This window comes from Pteropus alecto, unplaced genomic scaffold, assembly GCF_000325575.1.
Source record: "Pteropus alecto unplaced genomic scaffold, ASM32557v1 scaffold7, whole genome shotgun sequence".
Taxonomy (NCBI): Eukaryota; Metazoa; Chordata; class Mammalia; order Chiroptera; family Pteropodidae; genus Pteropus; species Pteropus alecto.
The window spans coordinates 45,808,769-45,826,434 of record NW_006494614.1 but is presented as its reverse complement, the minus strand read 5'-3'; the positions used below and the strand labels follow the sequence as shown (position 1 = coordinate 45,826,434).

Here is a 17,666-nt window from a genome sequence, read left to right as displayed (position 1 = left end):
TATTTTTTCTTTTGTTGTTTATGCTTTGGGTGTTGTCTTTTTTTTCTATTTTATTTCAAATAGTTCTAATACAGAAAAGTAAAAGGGTAATATAATAAACACTTATATTCCTGCCATCCAAAATCATGGCTGCTTTTCCAACAGATTTTGAGAATACCTTTGCCTTGGTTCTCCAGTTTCATCCATGAACAGTTCATCAGTATTAAGCTTCTTCTCTAGGAAGTAGTTTGAGAAATAAAAGAAAGGACCTAACTCTCCTATACAGTCTGGTGACATTGGAGTTAAAATTTTTTTATTTTGCTTCGTTTTGTTTATTTGGTTTTTAAATTAAATATAATTTATTCATGTGATTCAAAGTTCCAAAGTCCCATTTTTGAAGGCAGACAATGTTGTAAGTTTCTTTTATATACTTGCTAAGATATTTTATGCATATAAAAGGAAATATGTGTATTCTTTTGCCCTCCTTCCATTTTTATTCAAGTATTAGTGGACCATATACACTGTTCTGCATCTTTACTTTAATGTTATATTTTAGTAGTTTTCATATCAGAAAATAAAGAACTTCCTTAGTCCTTTATAACTACATAAAGAGATTAATAGATAGTCAAATGGGAAAATGAATGTAAAAGCATTGAACTCTAAAATAGTATGTTACTAATAGTAGCTCACATTTATTGGGAACTAAACGATCTGTTAAGAACTCAACTCAGTGTGTTATATATAATAATCATTTAGTCCTTAAATTAAAACACACAGATGAGGAAAGAAACTGAAGTATGAAAATCACTTAAATAGTTTGTCTAAGATAATACAACTGGTTTATGGTAAAACTAGAATTTGAACCTAGAACTTTTTAAATTCCAAATTGTGTGCTCTTAATCTATGTCGCTTATAGTGAATGCATTATTGTTAATGTTGGTCACAGTGGTTGAGTTCTCCCCATCATATGGGAAGTGTGGAATAAGCATCAAGCCAGGAACTGGAAGACAGAGTTGTAGTTCTCATTATACCACACACTAATTGTGTGACTTTTAGACAAAATCATTGCATCTGTGGGCCCCTCTTAATAATATGGACGAGACTAGGTATTTTCAGGATCCCTTCCAACTTAAAAATTGTTAGCAATTTATTTACATGAATTAATTCTTCCATTATTGCTTTAACTCACTTAGTGGTTAAAAACGACCAAAAACAAAAGCAAAAACAAAAAAACCCATGAGCTTAAGAAGCAGAGAATTATGTGAGAAATACCATAATACAGGGCAAAAACGTACCTAGATAGTGAGAAGAAACCTGCATGGCACCAAATGGAAATAGGGTTCTGTTTGCATACAAAGGATTTTGTGGTATCCAAAGTGCTTTATCAAATCTTCTCTTCACACCAATGAGATGTAATGTTGTCTTACTTCCTTTCACCTTAGAAGATAAACAGGTAAACTGGTCTAGTAGGTGTGGGTGTTCTGCATCCAGACCTTTTATTGACAGTTCTTGTGTATGGATCCAGATAGCAAGACCCAGAATGTGTCCATGAGTAGCAAGAGAAGTAAACAAAGTCAAGAATTAAGATGGCGAAGGTGAATAGATCAGTTTGAATGAGTACTAAAGATAGTGGATTCTTTCTGTAACTGGGTCTTTTGTGAGGGTTCTTCAAATCTGTTTTAAAGGTCTAGAAGTGAATGGACTGGAAGATCATTTTACAGGTGATAATTTGTGGCTGAGGTGCTCACTAGTAAGTAACAGAATTTAACTCAGATCAAAGGGTTTGAGTTCCAAAATCCTTTCTTTTAACCTGTTAAAGCCCCATAGCAGTGAACAGCCTCAAATATTACCATCACCTTATCCTGTTTACAGTTGGTATTATAGCAGAAACTCCTTCCTTTTCATCCAAGAAACAGACTCTACCCCACCTAAAACTGCTAACATCAGTACCTGGGACCTTGTCTGAGTGTGACAGTAGGCGTCCTCTAGTCTTTAACCAGAAAGAAAACTCATTTGCGTTATTATAATTTTTGATTTAATTCTTCCTTCTCTTCATTGACCTTCATTGTTCCACCTCTAGCCAGCCCCCTTCTTTTGTTACACTTCCTATCAACTCATCTTTCGAAAACAGTTAAGTCAGATTACCTTATACCCAGTGAAATGTATGGTACCTCTTAATACATCTTAGCTCATAGGCTTGTCATTCATTTCTCAATGCAAAGCAGAGCGAAATAGCACTGCTTGCCTTCTCTGAATCTAAGGTTTTCTTTTGTCTTTGCTCCTTCAGTTCCTATCTCCCTAACACTTTTGTGAAGTTAACACTGACTAGATTTTTGAAAGAAATTTTAGTTAAATTTGAAAGAGAGGCGGGTGGTGTCAAAGTATGGATCGATGATGGCTCTAGTTGGGTAGCATGACATGTACTTATGTGTCTGGTTCTCCTTACAGTGGTGAAATTCCAGCAGAGATTTGTGTTTCCAGTACAGTTTGGTGGCCCAATGATAGAACACTGGTGGAATTCTAACCTCATTTTCCAAATTTACACAAAGAAAACCTCACAGATAAAGGTACTTCAAGTGATTTTGACCTTTGCCTTACCATTTATACTAGGGATTTGGAACATATTTAAAATTATATTTTTACCTAAATTAGGAATTTCTCTAGTCTCAAACAACACTAAATGCTTATGATGATTATTTATATTATTATTGTTAATCACTGTTTGTTGTTTATTTTGGACCAGATATTATGGTTTATTTGCTGTTTGTTATAGACCGGATATGCTAAAGGCTCTATACGAATATACTCAAATTTAATCGTTACGACTCGGTGGAGTAGAGACATTATCTTCATTTTCCAGATCACAAAACTGAGATCAAGTGTCTAAGATCACCTAAGCTAATAAAAGACAAAGCCAGGACTCTATCCCAAATCTTAGACTTTAGATTCTAAGTCCTTAATGTCTTTCCTGTGCTACCTACTATGGAGAATTGAATGTTTGGATTGATATAGGCTGTTACCCTTAATTTGAGATTCTACTTTCTTTTTTTCAAGCAGAATATACAAGATATCCAGCCCAAGTCCAAAATAATGTAATGAGGGTAGCAGTTTTGATCAACTCATTCCAAATTTATAAAATCCATTTGCAACTGGATTTTAATCATAAATCAATAAACTATCATGAGCAGTTTTTACTTCCTTCAGTAAAAGAGTAGCTTTTGTAATCTTTGACCTCCTCCTCTTTGGTATGGATAGCATGAGGAATGCAGTTGTCTTCTTTTTGTTTGCTTTTTTAGAGGCTATAAATAATACAAGTTCTTTCTGGAAAATCCATAAAAATAGGAAGAGGAAGAAAAACACATAATTCCACAACTTCAAAATTGCCTCTATAAACATTTCATTATAATTACATGGCATCGTATAGTTAATGGCTTTTTTCTAATTTTAAAAAATTATACGTTTTTAATAGAAACTTGAAAAATATTTTTAAAAAGCAAAAATCACCTATATATAATCCTCTCACCAAGAAATAGCTATTGTTACTATTTGTATGTCTCCTCTATCTTTTTCAAATCAATATAATATATATGTAAGTCTTTGACATGTTAGGATAATTTTGTATGCAATTTTTATCCTTTTTTATTTAACATTGTCTTGAGGGTTTTTATTCATTTTTTTGAAAATACATATTTAATCTTTTACACATAATTTTATAAGTATTTGAAGGTTTACTATATATATAATTTAATACCCTATTTTTACCAAACATTACAATAAATGTTGCTTATATTCATACTTTTTGTAAACATCATTTTAATAGCTACATATTATTTCATTGTAGGAATGTGCTATAATTAATAATTTGATTATTGAACATCTCATTATTTCTCATTGTTACATTTTAAAATATACTTATTTATTTATAAGCTTTTGATATATTTATTATTTCTTTAGTATGAATTCCCAGAAGTGAAATTACTGGGTCAAAGAGTACAAATGAATATTCAAAGCTTTTATATTTATTGCCAAATTTGCTGTCCAAAAGTATGTTACCAGTTTATATTTCCCAACTTTAGGCACATGACAGCCTGTTTCTCCATAACCTTGATAGAATCAGGTATATTGTTTTGTAATTTTCCTAGCTTTAATGGCAAAATTTGTATCTTAATTTCATTTTGTATTTTTAAGAGTGAAGTTGAACCTTTTACATAAAAAAAATCTTAAAAATAGAAAAAGATAATCTTCCAACTTCTTTGCGACTCATGAAACCCTCTATAATCTTCTAGGGAGAAGTAGTGAAAATCAGAAAGGGGACCAAAATATGGCAGAATATGGGCTTCTTAGAGTTGCCTCAGTCAAATAATTAAGCTATTTACTTCATGGGTTCCTTTATAAGATATCATATGTTGTCACTTCAGTTAAAGTTCCCTATGTGTCCTCTTTAATTTGACCCAAACTTTTCTTTTTTCTCCCAGCCAGAAGTCATTGGATCTGCATCACTGCCTTTGAGAGCTGTCATTCAGTCTGAGCTACTTTCTTTCAGTGACCAGCTTCCAGTGCAACAGGAAAATGGTCAGACTCCACTTGGCCCCCTCAAGGTACGTAGGTATAATTCAGGCAGTTACTTATGGCACTTGTATTACTGATTAGCCCTGAGAATACAGCAGTGAACAAGAAAATCAGGGTCTCTGCTCTTGCAGGTTATATTTAAATAGGGCAAAAGAAGTGCTGTGAAGAAATAAAAGTTATAATGTGATAGTGAGTACTTGGGAGGAAATAGGGAGATGGTGGTCAGAGGAGGTCTCTCTAAGGAGGTGACATTTAAGGTGAGACTGGAAGAATGAGAGGAAGAGGCTGCCAAGTGAAAAACACAAAGAAGATTGTTCCAGAGAAGGAGAATAACACATGCAAGACCCTAAAGTATGAATGGACTTGGTGTTGTCAAGGGTCAGAATGTTGCCACAGGATAATGAGCCAAAAGGGAGAGTGGCAGAAAGTAAGACTGGACAGGCAGGTAGGAGCTATATCATTCAGAGCTTTGTAGGTCAAAGTAAAGGGTTTAGATTTTATCCTAAGAGCCAAGAAAGGACATTAAAGCATGGGAATGACATCTGATTTACATTTTTAAAGATTACTGTGTAGAAAATAGATTGTATGGTCCAAGAGGGAAAATAGAGAGGCTATTATGTTAGTCCAGAAGAGATAGTTGATGACTTGGACTAGAGTAGTGGCAGTGAATAAAGAGAGAAGTGACTGAATTTATGGCTGGTGGAGTGAATTCTGATGTATAATTCATTGGAAAGAGGGTTCTTTCCTTGAATTCAGAAGCATCAGAATTTCTTAGATGGCAAATTTGAATGTGGTTTCAGTATAGGTTTGTCTTGTTGTCCTGGTCAGCTTTTAAAATCATCACAGCCCATACCTAGAACATTTGCATGGCTCCTTATCAACCAAAGAATAAAATACAGGGCATACCAATGATTCCAGGCAGGCTACCACTGCATCCTTTTCTCCTGCAGCTGCCCTACCAATACCCATGTCAAATTATGTAAAGACTCATTAAGGTACCGTGCAGGTCTATGCTTCTATGCTTTAGTTCTTGATTTTTGTGATACTTCCTTTTCTTGGAAGCCCTGTCTGCCCTCTTCCTGGTCTTAGTAATAAATACCATTTAGTTTTAAAGATTTGTGAGATTATCATTGCAAAAAATTCACATTACTCTTCTGCTATGAAAGTTCTATTTTTTGCTTGCCTAGTTCACTCTGGACAACAAGGTTTAAAATCAGAAGTGGGTAATAAATAGAATTGATGGGCTAGAAATTGTTTCTATCCTGGCTCCTTTGAGAGAAGTACTGTTCTGGATAGATTGTTGTCTATATACAGTAGAGCAAAGAACTTTGCTGTGGGTTTTAAATAAAAGAAACAGCACATCCTTCTTTCCTTTATTAATTCAGTCTCCTAATAGTGGCCACTTTATTCATCATTTATCTTGCATTCACTCTTGCTTAACATTTTTAACTTTTAAGAATAAACAGAAAAAATGCAAAAATCGTACAAAGAACTCACATACCCTTTCACTAGACTCACCAATTATTAACATCTGTCACATCTGCATTTGTCACATTTGCTTTATCATTGGGTGTCTACCTCTTCTTTCTGTCTCTTTCCTCTTTGTCTCCCTCCCCGACCATACACACCTACACAATTTTTTTCTGAACTGTTCGAGACTGTTACAGACATTATGCCTCTTTCTCCCTAAATTCTGGTGTATATTTCCTAAGACAAAGACATTAACATATATAACAATGTACAGTTATAAAAGCCAATTTAACAGCATACTCTGTATGGTCAATCCTCAAATTTCACGAATTGTGCCAATCTTTCTCTTTGTAACATTTTTTTCCAGTCCAGGATCATCCTCTCCATTTAATTGTCATATTTCTCTAATCTCCTTTAGTCTGAAACAGTTCTACGGTCCTTCTTTCTCTTCCAATACTTTGATATTTTTGGAGAAAGTAAGGCCATTTATTTTGTAAAATGTCCTCCATTGGAGTTTACCTAAATCACTTATTACTATAATGATCAAAAGATGATTTCTAACTCCACCATTAACTCCATCATTCTTTGTACATTTATTAATTGGCATCCTACTATATGAAAGAGTTGACCCTTCTACCATATTCGTTTATATTGGTACATACTCATGGATTGGTACATTATTCAATTGGTTATAATCCATTACTATTATTATTCATTTTGATGCTCAAGTTGTCCCAGATTTGGCCAATGAGAGCCATTTCAGCTGGATTCTGTGTCTCCATCCTTTTCTGAACATGTCCTTATTTTCCAGCACAAGATTATGTTCCAGGCTCATCTCATTTATAGATTATATTATATTATTAATGAATCATCTGTCTAGCTTTTCTTAATACTGGTAAGGTAATATATATGCAATCTATTAATGTTCTTACTGTTATGGTATTAGAGTATGAGTTAATTTATTTTCTAACAATCTAATGCTGCATCCACTGCAAAATTCTGATTCTGATTCTAGAGAAGATTCCTACTAACTCTTCCTTTTGTGTTCTGTAGGTAACTATGGAGCTTGTTATAGATAACAAAGATTTCACTGGTGTCAAGACTAAGTTAAATAGCAGTACCCAACATACCCCACTTTGTGCTGTTAAAAGTCCAGATAAGAAACTACCAGAACCTAGCCAACGTGTTACCTGTACCAAAAATCCACAGAACCTAAATCAAGTACATGAAGAAACTGCAAAGGAAGCACAGAATTTGGTGTTCCCCAACCCAAAGTCACCAAGTCCTGTTGCACTATATTCTTCAGCCTTCATGGCTGTGCCAGCGTCTCACAATTTAGTAAATCGGACAGATGGGTCAACAAAAGAGAGTGCTTTACTGTTGCATGTGCTGTTGATGGTGCCAGATGGGAAAGATTTCATTACTGGAGAATCTGAAAAACAACTACCATGCAATGTTTATTTTAATTGCAAACTCTTCAGCACAGAGGAAGTCACCAGATCTGTCATCGCATGGGGCACAACACAACCAGTCTTTAACTTTTCTCAGGTAACTTTGTACATGTCTTAACATGTCATACCCGTTTGGGGTGGGAGACAAGTATGTTTCCAAAATCATAATGCCATTGTTAAGGAAATCTAGAATGTTCAGACCGGCAGGGACCCTTGTCATTATCTGATGTGCAGAGCCAATCCCACTATTGGATGAAAAGCGGAAAAGACATTGCCAGCATTTTTAAATTGTTTATATCTTTATTTCTTTCTGTTCTGTCTCAGTTTCTCACTATGTCTTTTGCCTGAATTCTGAATTCTGTTCCTTGCTGCTTCCTCTAGGGCCTTAATCCATTAAACTTTTCCACCTTCCTTTTCTTTTTCTCCATTCTCTCCTTTTTTTATTTATTTTTTCTCACTCTCATTTGTTCCTCCACTTATTTCAACACTCAGCTCAGTAGAATTTGATGCTATTGCTTAAATTGTTTTTTTTTCTTGATTTTTGCAACTCTATTCTTTTATTTTCTTCCTGACTCAACAGCTGTTCTTTTTGGTCATTGGGCCAGTAGGAAAAGAAGAGTGACCTCAGCACGTCTCCATTTCTCTTACCTTTAATTATTGGTGCTCCTAGTCATTGCTCTATCCTTGGAATTTTTCCAAACCTCCTTTTCCCCGTGGTCACCACATCTGCTCCCATAGCTTCAGCTCTCATTTATATGACTTACAAATCCACACTTCTCTGTAGGCCAGACATTGCCTTCCAGTTTCACATCTCTGTATCTAACTGCTTGCTAGTCATCCCCACCAGGATATCTCAAAAACACTTTACACCTAACACATCACATGGCATATTGCAGATATTCAATAAAGATATATAAATGAAAGATGAAATTCAGATGTGTCCAAATCTGAATTTATTATTCTTTCCAAATCTGCTTCTCCTCATATCTGCCCTAATTCATTTTATAATTTACTAAGAAACCCAAGCAGAACCTAAAAGTTGTCCTTGACTCTTTCTTGCATATTTATTCACCAAGTCCAATAAATGTGCAAACTTAATTATCTCTGGAATAAATCCTCATTGCCATTGCTTTCATTCAGGCTCTCGTTCTCATTCCAAAAAGTTTTCAGACAGGCCTGTTTCTGGTCACTCCCTGACCCTTTCTCTATGCACCAATAGGAATGATCTTCCTAAAACTCTAACTCTGAATATTCCCACTCCCCCGCCCCCAGCTGTAAAACTCTCAATGATTCCCCATAGCCTCAGGATAGAGTCCAAATCCTTAATTTGGACTACAAGACCCTTTAAGAACTGTCTGTACCTCTGTAGTCTTGACTCTTGCCACTCTTCCCTCACACTAGTCAGTCTAATTATGCTCAGCTACTTGCAATTTCCTAAATATTCACTTGTCCTACCTCTTATGTCTTTGCACATGTTCTTCCTTCAGCCTGGAGTTTCCCCTCAGCTTTCATGACTCCTATTAGTCAAAACTTTTTGTACTAGTTAATTCCTGCTTATCCATATGATTTAGAGTTACTTTCTCCCAGCAGTTCCCTCTGAAATCTCCCTATTTGTAGGTTAGGTTGATGTGTTCTACTTTTTTTTTGGTTTCAGGGAACAGAAATGTTCTTGGGGTACCTTAACTACTTGGAGTTTCTTAGATACAAAGTGGCTCTGCTCTCCTGGAATCTTCCTCTCGTGTCTTATATCATTTCTGGTTTTACCCTTTTGCTTCTAATGTTTTCTATTGATTTCATAATTGGGGCTTCTCTTTCCTCTGCTGTCGATGCTGTACTACAGATTGGATTCCTTCAAATTGGTGGGCCCTTGATTCTGTCATTAATTTGACCTGCTCTTGACTCTAGATCTCTAGTTCTCTTTGTGACTTCTCTTTTCTCTTTCAACTACTGGCTGGCTGGCCAATTGTAGAGTAATTTTATACTGAAAATCCAGATGAACAGCTGGCCTTGCTATTTACCATAACACCTGTTGGACAGAGCTTTTTGCACTGGACTGTGCCACTCAACCAGTGGATTGGCTGCCCTTTGACTGGGTGCTCAACCCTTTTCTAGTCAGTAGCCATCTTTGTTTCAAAAACATCAGCCTTTCAAACAGGAGTTTACACCTGGGTCATTTTGCCTTAGAAAAGGTTGAATGAGCTTGGTAGGTGCCATGATTGACATGTCTGATAACTCTGTGTGTCCCCAAAGTCCCATCTATATGAGCTTTGTCATCAGAGAGCTCATACCATTTCATATTTCTCCTTTATATATGTTGGTCTGTCACACCAGACTGTGGCTTCAGACTGAGGATGCAGATTGGGTTTTGTTTTAATGTCTTTAGCTCCTAGCACTGTGCATGACACACAGTAGGCTTTCAGTAATTGTGTGTTGAATGAAAGTATAAATTAGTCATTTGTCTCAGATGTGGGCTTTTGTTTTTTGTTTTTTGTTCGTTCCTCTCCCCAGGTGATTCCTGTCTCTCTATCTCCCAAATACTTGGAAAGGCTTAAGAACAATGTAATGGTAATCGAAACTTGGAACAAGGTGCGGAGCCCAGGACAGGACAAGCTGCTCGGGCTGGTGAAACTCCCCCTCCATCAGTTTTACATGTCATTCAAGTAAATAGGATCTTTTGGAGTATTCTTTATTTTACATCTTTAACTTTATATGGACTGAAGAAGAATTCTTATGATTTTCAAACATGACTAGCCCAATAATTCCTTGGAGGATTTTTTTCAATTTCAGGATAGTTTCTGTTCTTTCCCTTGTGTTAAAGCAGTCTTAGAAATACTGCTTACCATGTTTCAGGCCCTATGCTAAGAATCTTACCCCATCAAGTCATTTAATCCTCACAGCAATCCTCTGAGGCAGGTAACTTTTATTTTCCTTATTTTACAGATGACTTAACAGAGGCACAGAGAAGTTAAATAACATGTCATATATATCATAAATAGTAGGACCAGGTTAGAACCCAGAGAGCCTGACTCTAGAGTTCACTCTCCTCACTAAGAAGCTCTGCCGTCAAAGGTTACTACCTCACAAAACTAATGGTTTATCACTGTCACAAAACTAGTATTGTTCACATCAGCCATTTGCAAGATTTCTATACTGCGTATTGTGTTTTAAACCTTCAGATTTGATTACCGTACCTTATGTATCACTACCCAGCATGGGGTATTGGTTTATCTGAAGACGATTTCTGTCAGTACAGACTGTTCATTTTTTGTTTTGATTCAAGGTGCTGATTTTTAATTATTTTAGCACTGACCTCTTTCCAGCAGCCTTCTCATGTGTTGTAAATGCTGTGTTTTATATTTTACAAAGAGTACTTTCGTGGACACTATCTCACTGTGAGCCCTTCTGTAACCCCAGGAAGAATTATCATTATTCCCGTTTTGCAAATGAGGAAACTTGTCTTTTAATTTGGAGAAGTCAACCTCTCTGGCTCTTTTCATCTTCTGTAAAATGAGGGTGAAGCTAGATCCCATGTCTCCCTCTTGGAGCAAGTGTGAGAATCTAGTGAGAAAATAAATGAGTAAGGTTTCTGTGAACAGTTAAATACTTATTGATGGTAACATTGGAAAGCATGGTCAGGCTGAGTACTGCTGGAATCCTGGGTGCCACTGCCAGCTTTAGGCTTTGGGCTTTTTCCTCTTTTTTTTTAGTTGTGATATTTGCCTGATCTGGCATTCCCCTTCCCTTCTCATTTCATTTGACCCCTTTACTGAGAGAGCATAAAACAATAGTAGCTACCAATTACTGAGCACTTACCATATACTAAGCATCGTAGTTGGTATTTTATATTTGTTATCCCATTTAGTCCTAGCAACAGCCCTTTGATGGAAGTTTTATTACCTACATTTTAAAGATGAGGAAACAGATGTGGAAAGGTTAAATTGATTACTTAGTGTCATAGCAAGTAAGAGGCAAAACTAAGATTCAGTGTGGTATAATGAAGAGCACTGGACTTTTTCTAACCTGTTAGTAGTGGATAATATCAACCTTAGGAGTGTTAGAAGGATTATAGAAATTCTGTAAAGCACCTACCACATAGTAAGCACCCAGTAGATGGTATAATTGGTAATATTATCTAAATCTTATCTGCCAGACTCCAAAGTCCATATTTTTTTTGGTTGACCACAGTTGTATACCTATAAAATAATGCAATTCAGCTGACCTCTACTGAGAATAGTGCTCCGTCCTAGACACTGGAGTTGGGTCATGATGACACAGATAAATCACATTCCCTGAACTCAGATTGCTACGTTCGGAACTTACCTGCCTGGTAATTTTTATTTGATGGATTTGTAGATAAAATCATGTTTTTTCAAACCACCATTACTTTTCTAGTTGTAGATCCATTTTTAACAAATTGAGAAAATGAGCCAAGTAAGAAATGAAGCAACTCTGTGACATGATTGATGATTGTTACTTGCTCATGAACAATTTCTCTCCCTTTAGAGATCCCAAGATTTCTCGCCTGCTGCTTGATGCTCAGTACCCAGTTGTTGCTGTCGACAGCTACATGCCTGTGATTGATGTGTTCTCAGGCCAGCAGAATGGGAGTCTTCGAGTCTTTTTAGCTATGGGTTCTTCAGATCAGATAATGGCACTACAAAGATTAAAGAATGAAGAAGGAACACTTCCTCCCTTCAGCCCTAGGCCACCCCATTTTCTGGACCCACCATCTGTAGCATCCATTGCCATGGTAGTAACTAAACAATTATTTATAAAAACCATAATCTCATTTTAAGGTGTACAGTGTGATTATCACAGTCAAGCTAATTAGCATATCCATCACTTTACCTAGTTACCTTTTTTTCTGTGTGTGGTGAGAACACTTAGATTACTCTCTTAGCAAATTTCATATATCATATCTTGTCTTGCATGTTTTGGTGAAACCATTGCCCCAGTTCTTAATTCAGTAGTGAAAGACTTAACAAAAGAACATAAGTACACTCCAGTGCTTGCTACAGATCAAATGAATCATTGGTGTTTCTCTTTATGGTTTAAATGGATATCTGTGACCCTCTGAGCTCCTTTAATATATAAGGAAAACCTAATTGAACAACCAGATCTTAACCCTCCAATTTACTAAGTTAATCACCCTGAAAAAATATTGGAGTGAATCTTAAACTGCTGTAAAAAAAAAAAAAAAATCTTATTTAAAATAATAATAATAATAATCTTATTTTAGAAAAAAAAGATAATCCGAAGGAAAATTTTTGGGGTGGGGGATGGAGAGTGATCCCAAATATAAGCCAGCAAAATCTTATTCTGTTTCTTAACCAAATTCATTTTGGAAAGTTATAGTGAAGTTCCTTGCTTTTCTAATAACCTAAAAGTAATTTGTTTTGTATAATGCTGTACAGCTGAGAAAGCAGCTTGACGTACTTTATCATATTATTTTCCTAACAGCTGCAGGAGGTGGGTCATTGTCATTCTCTTTTATAGGTGATGAAACAGAATCAAAGAGGTTGTGTTACTTGTCCCAGGTCTTATAGCTAAGAATGAGAGAATTGGGGTTCAGACATAGGTCTTCTGACTCCAGATCCACTATATCATGTCCCCTTATATCTTACGTTTGGACTCTCTTGATACCTAGTATAGCCAAATCTGTCTCCACACCATTTAAGTATGTTACTTGTTTCAGTCTGAATCTGAATGACAAATTTAATGTCTCTAGCAAAGAAAGAACTATTAGGAAAATATCTATTAGTAGGTTCTTGTTTGTTTTAAACTCTTTTCTTTTTCTTTAATACATTAGGGTCTATCAATAGATAAGTGTTTTATTTTTATTTAAAAATGACATAAAAACACAAAAGAAAATCATTTATAATAGTCCCAAATCTTATGTATTATATGACCCTCACATTGCAGTGTAGACTGAGATTTTGTTAGATTCCATACTAAAAAAAACTGTTACTATAGGTATAGAAGAAGTCCTCGAAAGATTAGATATCAACAAATACAATTGTTTTCCTCCTTCATCCAGTTCAGCATCTGCAGAACTGAATTATTAAATAACTGTAATACCGTATGGCCAAATTAGGCAGCTGCTGTAATTTGGAGAGGTTATTGTTCCTACAGTTTTCTTCTCTGGGGAATCAAATTATAAGTTTTCTGTTTCCGTAAGGAAGGTTTTTAAGCAGACGTCACTTACATATGGTTTTAGATTTCAAAGCAAAGACCTAATGCAATCTCTATTCCAATTTTACTGGATTAGTAATTCAAATGTTAAGTATGTATAAATCATACAGTCTGACCCTTACCTGAATCCAGAATTCCCCCTTTGAATATTCCCAATAATTAATTATCTAATATCTACCAAGGCTGTATAGAGTAGAGGTAAAGAACTTTGGCTCTGGAGTCAGACTACCTGAGTTCAAACCCTGATTCCACTGTTATTAGCTATGTGAGTTAAATTAGCTAATATAAGTAAAGAGCTTAGTACAGTCCCTGGCTCATAGTAAATAATAACTATATTATTAATTGTTATTAGTAGAAGTACCTTCACTAACAGTGTATTCACTACCTCCCCAAGTATTCCTTACCATTAATGAATAGTTTTGGTGTTATTCTTAACTTCATTAAAAATAATAATTAAGTAACAAAAATATTTTGTTGTAATGGTTATAAAAATAGAGTACTATATAATAAAAAAGTAGTAATTAAATAAATTAATGCCTGTTTGCTTCAAATATGTATCAAGGAAATAACCTTCTATTCTTAGTGTACTGAGAATTAGTAACATGTTGAATTTTATCAAATGGCTTTTTAGCTTTTATTGAGATAGTCATTTTTTTCCTTTTTTCTTTAATGTACTAGATTACATTTATGGATTTCATATTATTGAACCAGTCTCACAGTCTAGAATAAATCCAGCATGATCTGATTACCTTAAGCAGCTGTGAGACTTACATATGATGAAAATTAAGTACCTGTTTTTAGTATCAGCTAATTAATTATGCTTATTTCTTCATCTATTCTCAGACTTCATAGAGAAGCAGGAATATTCTAAGCAAGTTGCTTTTTAAAGCTCACCAGTTTCTGTTTCATTTAATAGGCAGAAGACCAAAGAAATGGATTAATGGAGCACCACTTTGAGCTCCATATAGACAAGGTTAAAGGACTAACCCCTCTTCAGGCAACAGTATGGGGAGAAGCAGATTGTTATGTCCAGTACTACTTTCCAGTTCAAGACTCACAATCCAGTGTGCTAAAAGGACCTGAGTTCCTTGAAAATGGTAGGTTTGGGAGATTAGATCTTCTCATTCTTGTGTGATTCTTTTATTGAATCTACTTAGAAGTTTTTTCCTGAGTGAATTTTGTATTCCTCAATGTTACTAGTCTTGCCCGGGCAATACAGGAGATAGACTGAGTGTTTACTTTTAAAAAAAATTTTTTTGTAACTTTATTTTGATTTGACTTCAAATTTATGGAAAAGTTGTAAAAATAGTACAGAGAACTTCTGTATACCCTTTACCTATATCCATCAATTATTTACATCTTGTCCCATCTTATATCATTTACATGTCTACTCACTTAACATCTATAAACATACAGTTGCTTCTCATTTTTCTATAAAGTCTTCAAGAACACTAAATTAGAGAATACTGAACCATTGGTTCTGGGGAAAATCTGTATATATACATATCTTACATAGATCATAATCTTAAATCCTGGTCATTCTATTTTTTTTTTTTTTTTTTAATTTACCAAAGAGAAAACAAGGTTCAGAAGTGTGAAGTGACTGAGGCCACCCCACTAACAAGTGCCAAGTTTGGCATTCATACCCCATCCAGAGCCGGAGCTTTTTGCACTACACTGTCCCATACCATCTCTATCTTCTAGTCATTTCTGAGAGCTAAAACAAGAAGATAGAGTGTTGCCTTGTTCAACCTCAGCTTGGAATGAGCAAGTCAGGTGACTCAAATTTTTTGCCATTCTGAGCATATCAGCAAATAACTGCAGAAGTGCTGCTGGTATTGGTTTTCAGATTCAAATAACAGACCATGTACTCAGAATATACAAAGTACTCTTACAAATCAATAATCAGAAGACAATCCCAATAAAAATGGGCAGAGGATCTGAAAAGACATTTCTCCAAAGATACATAAATGGTCAATAAGCACATGAGAAAATACTCAACATTATGAGTCATTAGGGAAATGAAAATCAAAACCACCACAGGATACCACTTTATATCCTTTAAGATGGCTATAATTAAAAAAATAATAATTATTAAAAATAAACAGGCTAACAAGTGTTGGCAGATGTGGAGAAATTGGAACCCTCATTCATCATTCACCAACAAAGGGATCCCTTCTGTATTACCATAAGACCTTAGGTACCATAGCTAGTAGGGGAATGGACCTGGTAGGAATAACACAATCTGAAGATACAGATTCTGGCTCCAGGTCTGTGAGCTACCAACTCTAAGACCTTTGAGTTAACCATATAACCTCAAGATGTCCATATCCTCATCTGTGAAGTAAGAGTAATAATAGCTGCTTTTTCTTCTTTATAGGAATATTGTTGAGGATAAAATTAAATAATACTGGATATTAACATATCGTCTTACTACATATACAACATTGAATGATATGTTAGATTATTCTGAATTGTTTTTCTTTTCCAAAGGGATCACTCTGAAGCCTTTCAGATCTGCAACCACACTGTGTGTTCCAGATCCCATCTTTAATAGTGAGCACCATCACTCTCTCCTGTTGCCAGCTGAAGTTCCAGTGCAAAGACTCCTACTCAGTGCCTTCTCTGCACAGGCGCTTGTGCCTGGAGGTGGAGTCCACTTTGAAATCTGGTGCAGGTACATTATGGAGAACCCAATCCTGTGCCTAGGAAGGAAATACACGATCATAGAGCATCTTTCCTTTAACTCATGTCACAGACTTTGACAGATTCTCAGGAAAGATAATGGCATGAAAAAGGTGTTCAGCCTTTTGTATCCCCACCCCTAAGAAACCAACTAAAATGACTAAGAGTATAAATCTAAAGGGAAACAGCATCAGGAACAGAACCAAGGAAAAATACCATCCACTTGCCAGAATTTTTTCTAAATAGAATCAGACGGAAATTAGGTTTGCTAACTTCGTGGTCTAAGAATGGGATGTTTTGATGAGAAGGTACTAGTGTAGGTGCTAACAAATCCTCATTGTATCTCCAAATTTGAGGGGCTTGGGCTTTAAGCCATAGAAGAGATTGGGACTGCTCCACTTAGAGCCACTTTAGCTACTGCAGAATGGATGCTTTCAGGAATGACTCCCCTCAGAGGTTCAGGCCAGATACAAATACCTCAAACAGAAAGCCTTTGGGAACCCAAGCTTTGTCCTGAACTCAGGGTATAATTTATTGGGTTCTTTCTGCACATAATAGGCAGTAAATCCAGCCAGACACAACCACAGCTCTATACCACAAATACAAATCAAGCTCCAAAAATAACTAGATACTGAAAGTCGATCCCTGGGGCAGACTGAATCATTCATCCACCTAATTCTTCCAACTGACAGCGGTGTTTTTGTGGCTTACAGATACTATTATCCTAATGTGAGAGACCAGATGGTCGCCAAAGGAACCTTGCCATTATCAAGGATCTGTGCCATGGTAACCATGCGACGCTGTGAAGATGTGAGAATACAGACCTTTAATCTCCCTTTAACCCCTAGGCTTGAGAATAGGAAAGAACTAAGGAACCAGCCATCAGGTAATTGAAGACTAGTTTGTGTTTCCCTTTCAAAGTCAGTATACATAAATATTCCTTTTCTCTCTAAATTAGTGGTTTTTCACATTCAGTGGTACTTACTCTTTTAAGAATCTGATGAAAAATATGAGACACCTTCTCTTAGAATATACACTGCAAATTTTGCATATAATTTTAGAAAATGTATAGTTCCATAGACTGTCTTTGTAAATATTGCTTGTCTCATTTCACCTTTAACTTCAGCAGACATTTAATAAGTCCTCACAGCCTGAATCCTAAGTATTAAAAGTATGCTCAGAGAATTATTATTTCAAGGCAGATGTGGGATTGGTGGAATATAATTAACATGAACTGGGAATTCATTGTAGGAGAGGAGAAGGTTAGGATTTAAAGTTGGAAGGAATTTATTAGAATCTGGAGTTTTGAATTATATCCTA

The 17,666-nt window shown here is 35.6% G+C and overlaps 1 protein-coding gene across 4 annotated transcripts in view; it reads left to right on the top strand.

Moving 5' to 3' along the window:
• C2CD3 (C2 calcium dependent domain containing 3) overlaps positions 1-17,666 on the top strand; it is a 111,601-nt gene that overhangs the window by 41,617 nt on the left and 52,318 nt on the right. For all 4 annotated transcript variants that reach the window (XM_006926610.3, XM_025042678.1, XM_025042679.1 and 1 more), the window contains exons 12-19: positions 2,428-2,546; positions 4,455-4,577; positions 7,072-7,566; positions 9,978-10,129; positions 11,973-12,219; positions 14,578-14,758; positions 16,155-16,338; positions 17,060-17,232. In XM_006926610.3, coding sequence (XP_006926672.1) covers positions 2,428-2,546; positions 4,455-4,577; positions 7,072-7,566; positions 9,978-10,129; positions 11,973-12,219; positions 14,578-14,758; positions 16,155-16,338; positions 17,060-17,232 — 1,674 coding nt within the window. The remainder of the gene's footprint in view (positions 1-2,427; positions 2,547-4,454; positions 4,578-7,071; positions 7,567-9,977; positions 10,130-11,972; positions 12,220-14,577; positions 14,759-16,154; positions 16,339-17,059; positions 17,233-17,666) is intronic.